This window comes from Lissotriton vulgaris, chromosome 11 (genome assembly GCF_964263255.1).
Source record: "Lissotriton vulgaris chromosome 11, aLisVul1.2, whole genome shotgun sequence".
NCBI lineage: Eukaryota > Metazoa > Chordata > Amphibia > Caudata > Salamandridae > Lissotriton > Lissotriton vulgaris.
In genome coordinates this window covers 409048158-409061142 of record NC_141699.1, presented here as the reverse complement: position 1 = coordinate 409061142, position 12985 = coordinate 409048158, and the positions used below count along the sequence as shown (strand labels likewise).

The window sequence follows — 12985 nt, the reverse complement described above, 5'->3', positions numbered from 1 at the left end:
TACCAATTACAAGGAAGTACTTAAACAAAAAATACAGAGTGCCACGTGTCTATTGGAAACAATAGACAAGGGTGTAGAACTATAGCCTGGGGTGTATTATTCCCTGGCAAATAATACAACCAGATGAGGAACAAAAAAACTCCACCAAAACTGAATTAGAAGTTCTGACACAGGACCACACAGGTAATTTGGAAGGACAAAAGATCCATTTCTCCTACTCAACAAAACTGCCATACCTTACACAGGATAGGTGGAGTGCCTCAAAACCTGCAACCCCTTTCGAACCGCAATACAGAGACACCCCACTATCCACTTGACATCCACAAATTGTAATGTCAACTACACTCAGTGGTCGAAGTGGGCGGGATCGGCAGGGCACGGCGTGCTTCTACTTCTTCAATTCCAAGAATTCCGTTCCCCTACTTTTTTATTCTGAAAATGCGTAGCAGGACAAAGAAATCACCATTGCCTATAAATAAAGCTTGCCGTTCCCTGCGTTCGAGGAGGGTGGCAGAGAAGTAACAGAACTCTGTCTTTTCCTTCTTGCCCAGAGAAGAAAAATAGTGTGCACTTCTGCTCTGCCACTTCAGCTGCCCCCCCAGTCTTTCCTTCTTCCCTCTCTTTCTGTGTAGCACGCTTACTGAAAACTGTGACTTTAAGGTGGGGTTCTCACTTTCTTTCCTCTCCTTTCTTTTATTTGCTCCCCTGTGAAATGCATCCAAAAAAGAAAAACATTTTTGCTGGAAGTGTCGTATTTTTCTGACATTTTAATTCCAAAGTGCAGCATCTGGAATATAAAGTTACAAATATGAAAAATAACTAAATAAAGTAAGAGAGAGTGGTACCAAACTGGCTGATTTTATTCACGCTCAAACACATTAGCGCCAATTTTACAGAGTTTGCCAGTGAAGTGCTATCTTTGTTTTCTTGTCTTTGTTTTCCCTGGGCTTGCAACTAGTGCACTAATCCTGGAGGTATTGCAATGTGTGGATTGGAAAACAAAATGTGTACTGCAGCTCTGCGTCCACGGATGTGGTCTTTTTACCATACTGCTTAAGTTTTGTAAGGAAACAAGCAATGGACATTGAAATGGGTCTATTCAGGGCCCTGTAGTCATGTTCTTAACTTTTCAGGAAAAAGAACTCACTGATTTCTGAATAGTGAGTGTAAAAGCGTTGAGATAACGATGTTGTTCCTGCTTACATTTCACATGGTTTGCTAAATTTTGCATTCCCTATGAGTGTTTGCTTTTTCCAGGATGTTGTTACTTTTTTTGTAGCATGCATATTGCTCTTGTCTAGTGTGTGATATAAATTGAGCCGCATCCAGGTGTTTATAGCAGTCAGCAATTGTGTTGTAGTTAAAGGCAGCGTGAGTTGTTCTCAGTGGGGCAGTATGGTGTTCAGTAGGGGAGAGGATGTGGCACTACGGACAGAGCTGCTTAATTTGGAACTGGGGAACCAGGTAAAGCCTTAATAACCAGTCCACCAGACCACTCTGCTGAGAGATCACAATCCCATGCTAGACCTTTGAAGGTTTCGCAAGTCCTTAGAAGCCCTGGTGTCTTAGCACCAGCAGGTGGACCCTAGCGGTGGCAAGTGTGGGTTAACCTTCAAGGTGCGTCCACCACAATCCATACTGAAGTTCACCTCCAGTCTTGCGGGCAGGCCTATGAAGCAGCACAGGCTAGAACAACAGTGACTCTGTCACTGTGGTCACAGGACCCTTGAGAAGGGCCAGCTCTAGGACAGTACAACCGGTGTGACCACAACGAGTGCTGAATTTGGGTGGAGGCAGCAAAACAAGTCACATTTTTTAATTAACTTTTGATATGTTTGAGCTATAAACTATTTATTAGTTTAAATAGTCAGATCATGCAGCAGATCTTGCATTATGAGGGAAATATGGCAGAGCCATAATTATATAGAAAACATTTGCAAACTAGGATATTTTGCCATTCATGTTTGAACTGCTGTTGTGGAAAAAGGGAGAAGTGCTGATGACAAACTCCATGGCTCAGCGACAAATGGCTTGTGGTTCCACATTTTATCATATTTGGGACATTCTGTGATTAGAAGCATATACCACCTTGTGAATGTGTTTTAATGTCAATAATTCATTATAACCTAAAGTAATCATGTGTACCCATTGGTTGATTAAACTGGGCAGTGAAATGCCAAACAAATACTAAAAATTGGGATATTTGCGCATTCTGGCCACACCTCTGGCTCCGCCCACTGATACAATCCTTGGGTTATTCCCACCCTCTGATTCTCCGCCCACCGTTCCCCTACTTTTTACTCCCCACTTGAACCACTGACTACACTCCCGAATCCCTTATTAAGGCACTTCTGCGAAAGTTAAGCCACATTCTCAAAACAACCCACCCCCAACAATGTGTTTAAGAGGATGTGGCATACGGCCAGAGCTACAGACTTTGGAGCTGGGGTACCAGGGTCGAGTCTATGCATTGGCTCAACAATCTGTCATTCTGGGTGAATCCTTTAATCTCACTCTGCCTACCAAAAATGAATGCGTCCTTGTGTAACGTAACTGGTTCTCATGTAAAGCGCTCCAATACCTTCGGGTCAAATGCGTACTATATAAAACTGCAACAAAAAAAATGTAAGTAGTCACCAGTAAAGAACCTCTCTCTGCTGGTTAAATCACAATTGCAGGTCAATGATGGCGGGAGTAAAAAGGGCCACTTTGAAGAAATTGCAGAGTGTACAACATGCTGCGGCAAGACTAGTTCTAAAACTACCCAGGAAATCCTCAGCTTCCGCAGCACTAAATATTCTTCATTGGTTGCCACTGCATTAGAGGATTCTCTACAAACTTCTATTAACAGTTTTTAAAGCTTTGAAAAACACAGGGCCAAAGTATCTTGCCAAGTGTTTTGTGCATTACGACCCAGTGCGCTGCCTGAGATCTTCTAGTGGCAACCTCACCAAAATCCCGAGGTATAAATATAAAACTTTGGGAGGAAAAACTTTCACAGTCTTGGCTGCAAGGGCATGGAACAGCTTGCCACTAAACCTAAAACTTATCGACTCTGAAAGTATATTCAGGAAACACCTGAAAACATGGATTTATCAGCAATCTGACAGTCCTGTGATGGCAGCTATCTAGGTGTTCCACCATATTTCATACACACGCTCAGCGCCAAGATGCTCCCTTCGGAGCGATAGGTCGCGCTCTATAAATACCCACAAATAAATCAATAAATAAATAAATGTCTGCACAAACTATGAAAAGTGCAGGTAAATGGCGTTTACTGTGCTATACAAAAAACAATAACGTATATATATTTTTTTAATCAGATGAAAACACTATAATCCTGAAATGTCATATAACTATATCATTCATGAGGAAAGGCATGAACCCTGATAAATGTAGAATTTCTTTATTAGACCATGGAACTTTGATCGGCATCTCCTAGAAACAAAATATAACTGCAGTTTCTATATTCATCACACTCTGTAAGAAAGAAGTAGGTGTTTCCTTCTTAGACCTTACTTAAAATAAACAGTCATGGTCTGAGACCTCTGTGATCTTCATTTGGCCCCACAGAGGGACTTACAATGGCCATCCTTTTAACACATCTCAACGTACCTATTTACAACTCTTGATTTTCTTCAATACGATCTCTGGACTTTTTCAGTTCCTGCTTGGGCCACTGGTTAACCAACAAATACCACATGCATATTCTCTCAATTGTCCATTATTTTATTTCCTCCTTCTTCCTCAGTATCGCAACGCCTCATCGCCTGAATGCCACTCCTTTGGAACCCGCCCACACTGACTGGCAGTGCTGAAAGTCCCTGCTCGCCATTACCTGCTGCCTGCAACCCCTGCCAGATTTGCCAGACTTCGATGGATGCTCCTTGGCGCTTCCGGGTCTCTCGAATATGACGTTACCAACGAAACGATCCGGAGCCATACGCAAAGCTTCCAGATCATCCCTTGGCTAGTTGTCAGTTGATAGGAATACTGTTCAGTAAGCATGGAAACAAATGAAGAACAGCTAACCGGCAATGAGTAAACGGAGCGGCCATCTCGGAGTGGGAGGATCTGACTGTAGTTTTAGCCAACGTATTGTACTTTCTTCAACGAGATTATTCCACCGATTTAAATCCAAGATAGCGTTTTATTTCAGCCACTTTACCCGACTCGAGCGTGCCCCGAGTAACATTGTGATGCACCACCCCCGTCTTGCCCTTTAGTTATACATATTGACGTCGGCGATGCTGAACTTGCCAATACACAACTAATTTGAATTCATATATTTACAATAATTCCAACACATAACCACCACACTGTAGAAGCTTTCTAATAAAACCGCCTGTATCACGTCATACTATAACATTCTTCATCAACAATTGCCATTCCAACATGGCGGTATGCATAGTACTTCAACTTGGAAATGTGTTCCGACAATGACGACTTAGACGGATCCCACCTAACTAGATCACTTTAAAATGGCGTATCAAACCTTCGCTTCCGTTCTTGTTTGTTTCCGTCTACGTCATGGGTGAGCGACCCAAAAAGTGCGGTGTGGCTGGACTCCAACCGGCTTCGGCATCGGAGAGATAGAGCGTGCTGTGTGTGGTCTTGTCCTGCTTGGCCTTGAATCTGTTGCGTTTTGCGCTCGGGGCCTTGAGCGAAACGGCGATAGTAGCTCAAGGCCCCGGACGAAAGAGTTTGAGCAAGGGTGGAATGGGGAAGATGAACAAACTACCTGAAAGGTAAGTTCAGTTTAACCCGTCGGGACAGGCGAAGGGCACGATGTATAGAAATTGAGTTATTCGGATCTAAAGGTGAGCGGTTAAAATGTAGATGGGTGTAGAGATGAAAGGGGTGTTACCAGATGGACATTATGCCACAGTCATGGATTTTTCATTTGCAAGTCTTAATTTTCAACTTTGTTATATTCCCTGAAGTTAAAAAGTATTGCTACTCGTCAGCTACATCAGGTTGGTAAACAAAAATCCACACAACAAGAGCTCTGCTTCTTTGCTAATGTGGAGTTCTCTCCAAGCAGTGTTACTAACTGCCCCCCCCCCCTTTTTTTTTCATCGCTCTGGCCTGTATCTTTAGGGCGAAGTTACCAGATGCCATAGCTTTCTGATTGCAAACACATATTGGGTACATGCTGAAAGCTTGTCCATGAATTAATTCCGCCCATTGTTTACCATTGGCTTGTGTTTGGTCACCCACATTTGCTTGTTTCCTACACACAGGCTTTATTTGTTTTACCCCTTCCGACATATCTTTGTCCCTCCCATCGAGAATAACCTGTTTACTATTTCTCTGACTGTCTCCTTCTGTTCTCCCACAACTGCTATCTTTTCAGGAATTATTAGTTTCTTTTTTTATGAATCATTCCTCAAGAGTGCATGCCCTTTCCAGTTGTCTCCCTTGTGTTCCCAACTCCCTATATTGCTCTCGCTCGTCCCTTTGCTTCTCCGCCACCCGCCCCCTCTAAATCATTGCAATATCATGCTCTGTAAATAGACCTTGCCTCTGGGGAACTTTGCTTCAATAATAAAGACTACTTAGTGCTGTGTGGCCAACGCCTGAAGGGAGTTCTGTATTTCTATAAGCGCGTGATTGGACCATACACGTAGAAGAGACCACACCATCCTCACTGCTCCATAATTCACCTGTCTACTGCTCTCTTTACTATGCCTTTTTTGTTTCTAATCTTGTATATAAAGGTGTCCGTTTCAAGATTTCCTCCAACTGCTGCAGAAAATTGCATGCCCACTCAACTTGTGCACACTAAGAGGAAGCTGTCCTACAATCTAGTTAACCATCTCCAGTGTCCAGTATCTTTCTCCTTACTTTATTGCTTCTACTCTCTTGCTGAGCGTTAACATTTTGCCATTACTCACTGACTTCGGAGACCTCAACGCCTCCTGGTTTGTCTTCGGTCTTAGCACTCAATTCAGTCTTTCTTGGGCCTTTGCCTGGAGAGAGAAGGAAGTCCCTGAAGGGTCATGTTGCATTTTTGTTTCCAGCAAACCTCTCCTAACTGGGCAGCTTTGCCAATCCCTGGTCATACATTTGCAGCAGGGCCTATTGTATAGTGGAGTCTTATATGTGAATGTTCCTTGCCCGAAAGTGTGGATTAAAAAAAAGTATTTGACTAAGCACACATACAAGTATATGGTAGTGTCGTGCATTATAGACTGACTTGTTTTGATGCTAAAAGTCCTTTTCTTGGACATTCCATATTTTTTTCCCGCTTTCCTCAACATAACTCTACATGATGTTTTTGAGCCAATACTTTCATAGTTACGTTAATAACGTTTCCAGGATTGTAATTATCCTCATCTTTGGGTGAAAGGGGTGTCAGTTCAGGCTACAAAGAAAGAAGCTTGGTGGTTTACTCTATAGCTTTGCTAGTGCTAAAAGCATCCGCAGGCTACCATCTGGTAATTGATCTGTTTCATAGACTACTCCACAGCCTTTGACCGAGTGAACAGGGGCCGGCTCTGGGCAAAACTTGACTCGTGGGGGCTACCACAGGCTCTGCTAAAAGCTATAAAAGCGCTCTATGAGGGCACCTGGGTCAAGGTGAAGCTAAGCCCTACAATAACAACCGAAAGAATTGAAACCAACTCGGGCCTCAGGCAGGGGTGCGTCTTGGCCCCCATGCTTTTCAACTTGTATACTGCGGACATGGGGACAGCTCTGAAAGATGCCAACTTAGCACCTCCAAAACTGGGGAGGCTCGTCTTGGGAACACTCCAGTATGCAGACGACACGGTGATCATGGACCACACTAGGGTGGGGCTCCAAAGAGCCTTAAGCAGTTTGGCCTTGTACAATAACTCAAATGACTTGCGGATCAACGTGAGCAAGACCAAAATCGTCATTTTTGGCAAATACCCCCTCAAAAAAGAAGCTTCATGGTCTCTGGGGGAGCACCGTATCGTCACTGCCCCATCCTACAACTATCTAGGCACCTGGGTCTCTGAGAGTGCCTCTGCAGTCAAACATCTGAAAGAGCTTAAACCTAAAATTGACAAAACCATTCTGTCGCTAAGACGCTTATGCCACCGCTTGGTCAGTCCCACAGCAGAACCAATGTTGACAGTGCTCCGGGCAAAACTGATCCCTGCCATTGCATATGGGCATATAGCCTACCCTGGTGCATTTGACAAAGTGGTAAACGCGGCCCAAGCGAAAGCCTATAAGATGGTGCTACAGGCCCCTAGATACGCAAGGAACACTAGATTAAGGCTAGAAATAGGCCTTAAGCGACCTGAGCTGGTATTACTGGGGGACCTTTTAAAACTCTATATTAGAGTATTGAAAGCACTCCCTAAAATCAATCTTTGATGAGGTGGGCTCCCCCTGGTACTCAAAGGTAGGACAGGCTATTGCAGCATTGAAAATCGAAAGAAGGAGTTTGCCCCTGCACGAAATTCCTTTCTCAGCCTGGGCCCAAGCAGTTAAGCGCCAAGTCCGGATCATCTCCTTTGGACTTGACCTTGCATCTCTTCGGCAAAATCCACTAACTCGGGTCCTGGACAAATCATATATTCCAGGTAAACCCCAACCTTACCTGCAAGATCCAGTATCCACTTGCGCGAGAAAGAACATTTTGTACTTTTGGCCCTCAGGATCATGGACTTCAACCCCAAATGGGCCCCTACGGATGGCACCCTGGCCTGTCGTCTATGCAATTACCGCAGAGAATCCTGGCTACACTTGCTGTGCTGCTGCCCAAAGCTGGCCAATGATCGCCATCGCTTGCTGCTTCCGATTTTACGGAATACGGACTATAGAACTTGCAGAGAGGCTTCGGACTGGTGCCTCTCAGTCTCCACGACCTGTTTGATAGCCAGAGTTGCGAAATTTATACACCAGGTAAAAATGGCACTCGACTCCCACTTAACGGCATTGTCTGCAAAGTAACTGGAAGCCTTCCGCCCCAGTTATCCAACCTGGGCTGGTTTAAAGACCCACGAAGAATCCATCTTTCGACAACAGCCCTTGGTACATGAATTGACTCTACCGAACTTTCATGTGCCTCCCCTTATCAGTTGGGAAACACTGGTACAACCTATACATTACTCCTTTTAAAAGAACTCTGCTTTGGACAGCTAATCAGGACTAATATGTTAATATTTAACCTAAAGTGACTCTCACTTTTATGTGTGGATGGGACTTGTGAGGGGGTGAGTCGGGACGTTCATAAAGCTTCTTTTTTTTTATTTTTATCTTATACTGTAAAGATTTTAAGTAATCATGCAGTTTATTAATAAAATTGGTAATTGATCTGAGAAATATGAATGCATTTATACACAAGTCCGTTAAAGATGGAGACCATGCATAGGATCGTTCTGTTCATTCTTTTCGATCTCTTCCTGATAACTTGGGACCTCAGTCATGCTTATCTTCACATTCCAGTTGTAGAATTCCATCCCAAGTTCCTGAGATTTGCTGTAGGCAATCAACATTGCCAATTCAAGGTTCTTCCCTTTGGTCTCAAGTCAGCACCTAGGGTATTATCAAAGATGCTGGGTCCAGTTATGGATCAACTACATTTAGAGTATACTGGTTTTCCATATCTAGACTGATCCAGAGGAGGTAACCTGGAGAATGGGTGCACTGGTGTGCATGTAGCTTAAGGGTCTTTTTTTCTGCCTTTCCTGCTTTTCCTCAGATCCAGAAGATTCCTTCGAAATTGCAGGAGTAGGAAGCCGAGTGTATGTTGGAGGTCTCTTTATTGACACCGAGATCATGTTTCCCTACCTTAAAGCACTTGGCACTGCTCTCTCTGTGGGTACTTCATCTTCTCTCAAGCCTTTAGTTCTCTCTTATTCTCCAGCCCACACTCGGTTTGGAAGTTGAATTTGATAGTCAAGTGACTTCTCCTAGATTGGAGGTTTTCTAGGTACACAAAGACCTTCATTTTAAAATCTTACTCTAAGCACGGTGGGTGAGGGGGGGGGGGGGATGCCAACTGACAAGTGGTCTATTGACAATGCTTTAGCTCCATCTTGTGATTTCACTTCAGTCTTGCAATTCCTCCTGGATAGGTTTCATCTTTCAAACTAAAGATCCTATTGATTTGAGATTAAAGCTTTCAGAAAAATGTCTAAACCTTGATTTGGTTGGACTCTTTAACTAGGTTGTTTAAAAGCTTTTCTGTCGCTAACCCTGGGTCTACTGCTATCCCGCCAACGTGGGAACTTCCTTCAGTGCTACAGGCTTTACAGTTCCATTGCTTTGGACCACTGGAAGAGGTGGATTTAATTTTTACTTCAAAATTCTGTCCTCGACATGTAATATTGGGGAATTGGGATCTATGCTATGTTGTCTTTTTATTAGATTTTCTGTTTATTTCTTCCTAACCTTTGGCAGTTTATAAACCATAAACTAAAAGGCAGCACTGTGATCGAAGGTCGCATTGCAACACCAGTATGGATAAAACATGGTTCGCATTGCGATGACAAATACAGTGGCGGAACATAGCGGGGAAGGGGGCGTAAGAGTTAGAGTAGAGAGCTAACACTGCCAATTGCTGTGGAGTCCTCCTCGAACGCATCACCCTTCAGCCCAAGAACGTATTACATAGTATGCCCCATGCTTCCAAATCATCTTGTTTAACATCCAAGTGGGTGTGTCGCATCTGCGTTTCCTCTGCCACTGTACATTCCGACATCTCTGACCCAGAGGTTCTCAGAGGGGGCCCTGACCACATTCATGTGATTACTGCCGGCCTCAATGCTTTAACCTCTGCCAACCGCCAAAACCGGTATTGATTTTTTCGTTTCTTGGAGCCAACATGATTGCCTAAGAGACAAAACTGAAATGTGAGTGTACAAGGCAATGTGGGAGTCTGACACAACTTATTTGCTACCCACGTCCAGAAATCTCTCACCTGGGGGCAGTCTCAGGCCAAGCGCTTCCGCAACGGGGACATGGAGAAGTGCGCTCTGCATTCTGTGCAAGCCTGCAGGGTCATGTATGTATGGTGTAAGAAATTAAAATGAATTAATTTGAACTGTGCATTGATCAATGCACAAAGTCCAGTCCACATCTGAATATGGAGCCCCCACATCTGCCTCAGACCTGCCTCACCCTCAGTAGTCCACCAGTCGTGTCTGCCTGTAACACCTTTATAAATCAAGGAGATGAGATTAATCCCAGACTCCTGCATCGACAGTGTACCCAGCATAGACCGTGTAGGCAGCACCTCAGGAAAATACCTCTAAACAGCTCTAACTGGGGCCCTCCTTATAACCAGTGTGATCAATATCTGTCACACTGCCGCTGTCCGATGCGCCATATAGGGTGTAGTATGGGACTCGTTCGATCCGTCCATCAACCACACCAGGAGTTCGCTGCACTCCACCATTCCCGCCAGGAGACCCTTATCCCAGTTGTTCCTTCCACCACCCATTTCGTTGCATGTGAGGGGTGTAGTAAAAATATTCCAGATTCGGGACCCCGATCGCACCATCCTTATATCCCCCCCCTAATGTCCAACGAGCCACCCTGCTACGCTTCCCTGCTCAAATAAGTGAGGTGAGTAGTGTATGCAGCTGATGGAAGACACCTGCATGAAGTGGGCTCAACTAATTCTGGATCACATACAGGCAGCAGGGCAGAAACACTATCTTAGACACCGCAGTTCTACCCATAACTGTTAGCGGTAAGGTGTTCCAAAACAGCCCAGATGACTGCAAGGTGGCAATTAGCCGCTCAATATTATACTGTAATTGCTTTTTTTGTGGGTGTGCCACAATGACTCCCAGTTAGTGAAAATGGTCAGTCTCCCACAGCAGTCCCAGGTCTGGTAAACCGCACCCCAGCCAACGGGAGGAACGATGACTTCTGTAGGTTAATTTTAAGATCAGACCCCTCTCTAAATTCTTTCAGCAGCGCTAATGAGACCCCTTAACCTAATCATTTGTCCTTCTGCAAACTGCTAAAGACTTTGCTATTCCCGTAGCCTGTTTTTTTTCTCCTCCCTGCTCTGCTGCTATAAGCACTGGGATGCCTTCGGTAGCCATGACCTTTGCAAATGCATATTTCATTTAGTTCATGCATAACTCCTCACACCTGTATTGCCAATGGCTCCACTGCTAGGGAAACAGAGGAGGTGAAGTTGGGCACCCCTGTTGTGTGCCTCTTTCTATGTCCCACCCATACCCAAGCACCAGGGTCAGTGTATAGCATTTGCAGCCGAATTCCAGGGACTATTGGTTCATGAGATCTTTGAGGGTTCTCAAATCTGAATTATCATGATTTACTTTGCACTATTGTTGATGGTGTTCTTTTAGCTGCATTACATTTGGGCGTTTCATATTTTCAGTTTCTCAACATGCTGGCTCTTGACGTTTTCAAAGGACTAAAGCTTTTGGTATACATTCGTGAACTGGGACCAGGATGAGTGATGGAGCAAGTTACTAGTAATCTTCATCGCCGATAGCTGGACTAAGGTTAATGAAGATTACTGCTAGGTAACAGGGGCATTTGCTATAATCGAAGAAATTTGGGCTGGCTAAAAATAGTAGGTATGATGCTGAGGCACTTGACATCAGGGATGAAGTGGGTACTTCATTGCACATTTAACTTGCACGTGCGGAGCTTTGCTGCAGTTTTAGATACTATTTGTAGTACATCCATGCAAAACAGTTTGCCTCACTTTTGTATAATGAGGAATCTGCTGAGCAACAGCTTTACTTGCACAAAGGCCCCTTAAAATTGGGAGTCAGCTGCACTTTGACTGAGAGGGTTGTTTAATTCAGTGTGAGTTTGCTATAGTTTCGTGGGCATTTCACTGTATTGTTATCTGGTGTTTGCACACATTTGTGTTCTGTATACTGGGATTGCAGGAGTTTGTTTCAGATTAAACCAATTTTTGTTTGTATGTAGCAAATCTGTCTTGGCTTTTCGACCAACACATACAACAGCATACGTGCTCTACTAGTTATTGGCTTTTATGTAGTGCATCTGTCACAGTGCTATTACGAGCCATGGTTTGTTCATTACCTTCTGATACTTGCATTTAACCTTAATATCAAAGGTAAATGTAGAAGTACCAGAGCTCCAAGTGGCGTGAACCATAACGTCACTGTTTTCTGAAAGTCTTCTGCTTGTGGAATGATGCACATGCTGCAAGGGCTTGTGGGCAGCCTGCAAACCACCGGTTCCAGTTCTGGCGCACCCCCTCGACCTTTCATCTCTCTGGGGCCAATAAGAAGTCGACAATCTATAGATTACATAACACCAACTACCAATACAGCGCTTTGAGATTTTGCGGCTGAAGCGCTTTACATGGAAACATACTAACAAATATACTTTTGACTCATTAAAAGCAGAGAATGCGCCCTCGTTAATTTCTTTTGAAATTGAATCTGTGCATACGCAGCTGCGGGGAGGCCGGGCTGGGTATGAGCAACATTAATATGATCTCTGCAGAGTTTTGGACTCGGACGGATTAGCATATCAAAGCGGGAGCCCAGGGCAAGCGAAGCCATCGATAGCCCCTGGCTGTGACAGCTTCCAGGCGCGCGCACACATCCGCACCCAAGCATTTCACAGGTCTTTAAAAGACCATTAGCATGTTAATGAGGCTATTTTCACCTCTCAGCGCCCCTGCAGCCCCACTCTGACTACGGCGGAAATCGCCCGGCCCCCACAGGCAGCAGAGTCTCGGAATCAGCTCTGGTTGCAGACAGCCTTGAAACAAAAAAAAACTCTGGTACGATGTCTGAAAGGTCCGCGGGCCGCCGGGGAAGGCTTGTCGGGCCGTACTAGGAGTAACCCTGGTTTAGGGGCTGAATAAAATGAACATAACAGTACAAAGTGAAGGGTATCTTGCGGAGACCTTCTGTCGCAGCCGCAGGTACCCTTCAACTCCACTGATAAAGTAAATCCAGAGGGGACAGACAATAAGTGATGTAACATATTAAGTCTAAAACGGGTCATATAAAATCTGTCCTGTGCATTGTACATC

The 12985-nt window shown here is 44.4% G+C and overlaps 2 protein-coding genes across 5 annotated transcripts in view; one reads left to right on the top strand and one right to left on the bottom strand.

Annotated features, from left to right (window-relative positions):
- Nucleotides 1–3983, bottom strand: part of STAMBP (STAM binding protein) — a 152026-nt gene extending 148043 nt beyond the window's left edge. The window contains exon 1 of one of the 2 annotated variants that reach the window (XM_086943461.1): nt 3616–3983. The gene's annotated coding sequence lies outside the window, so the exon portion shown is untranslated. The remainder of the gene's footprint in view (nt 1–3615) is intronic. The other variant, XM_086943462.1, reaches the window with a different exon arrangement.
- Nucleotides 3984–4473: 490 nt separating this feature from the next.
- The window catches only part of LOC147679895 (RNA/RNP complex-1-interacting phosphatase-like), a 140003-nt gene continuing 131491 nt past the window's right edge, over nt 4474–12985 (top strand). Inside the window, exon 1 of one of the 3 annotated variants that reach the window (XM_086943460.1) lies at nt 4474–4748. In XM_086943460.1, the coding sequence (XP_086799586.1) occupies nt 4720–4748 (29 nt within the window). In that variant the 5' untranslated portion in view covers nt 4474–4719. The remainder of the gene's footprint in view (nt 4749–12985) is intronic. The other 2 variants (XM_086943458.1, XM_086943459.1) reach the window with 2 other exon arrangements.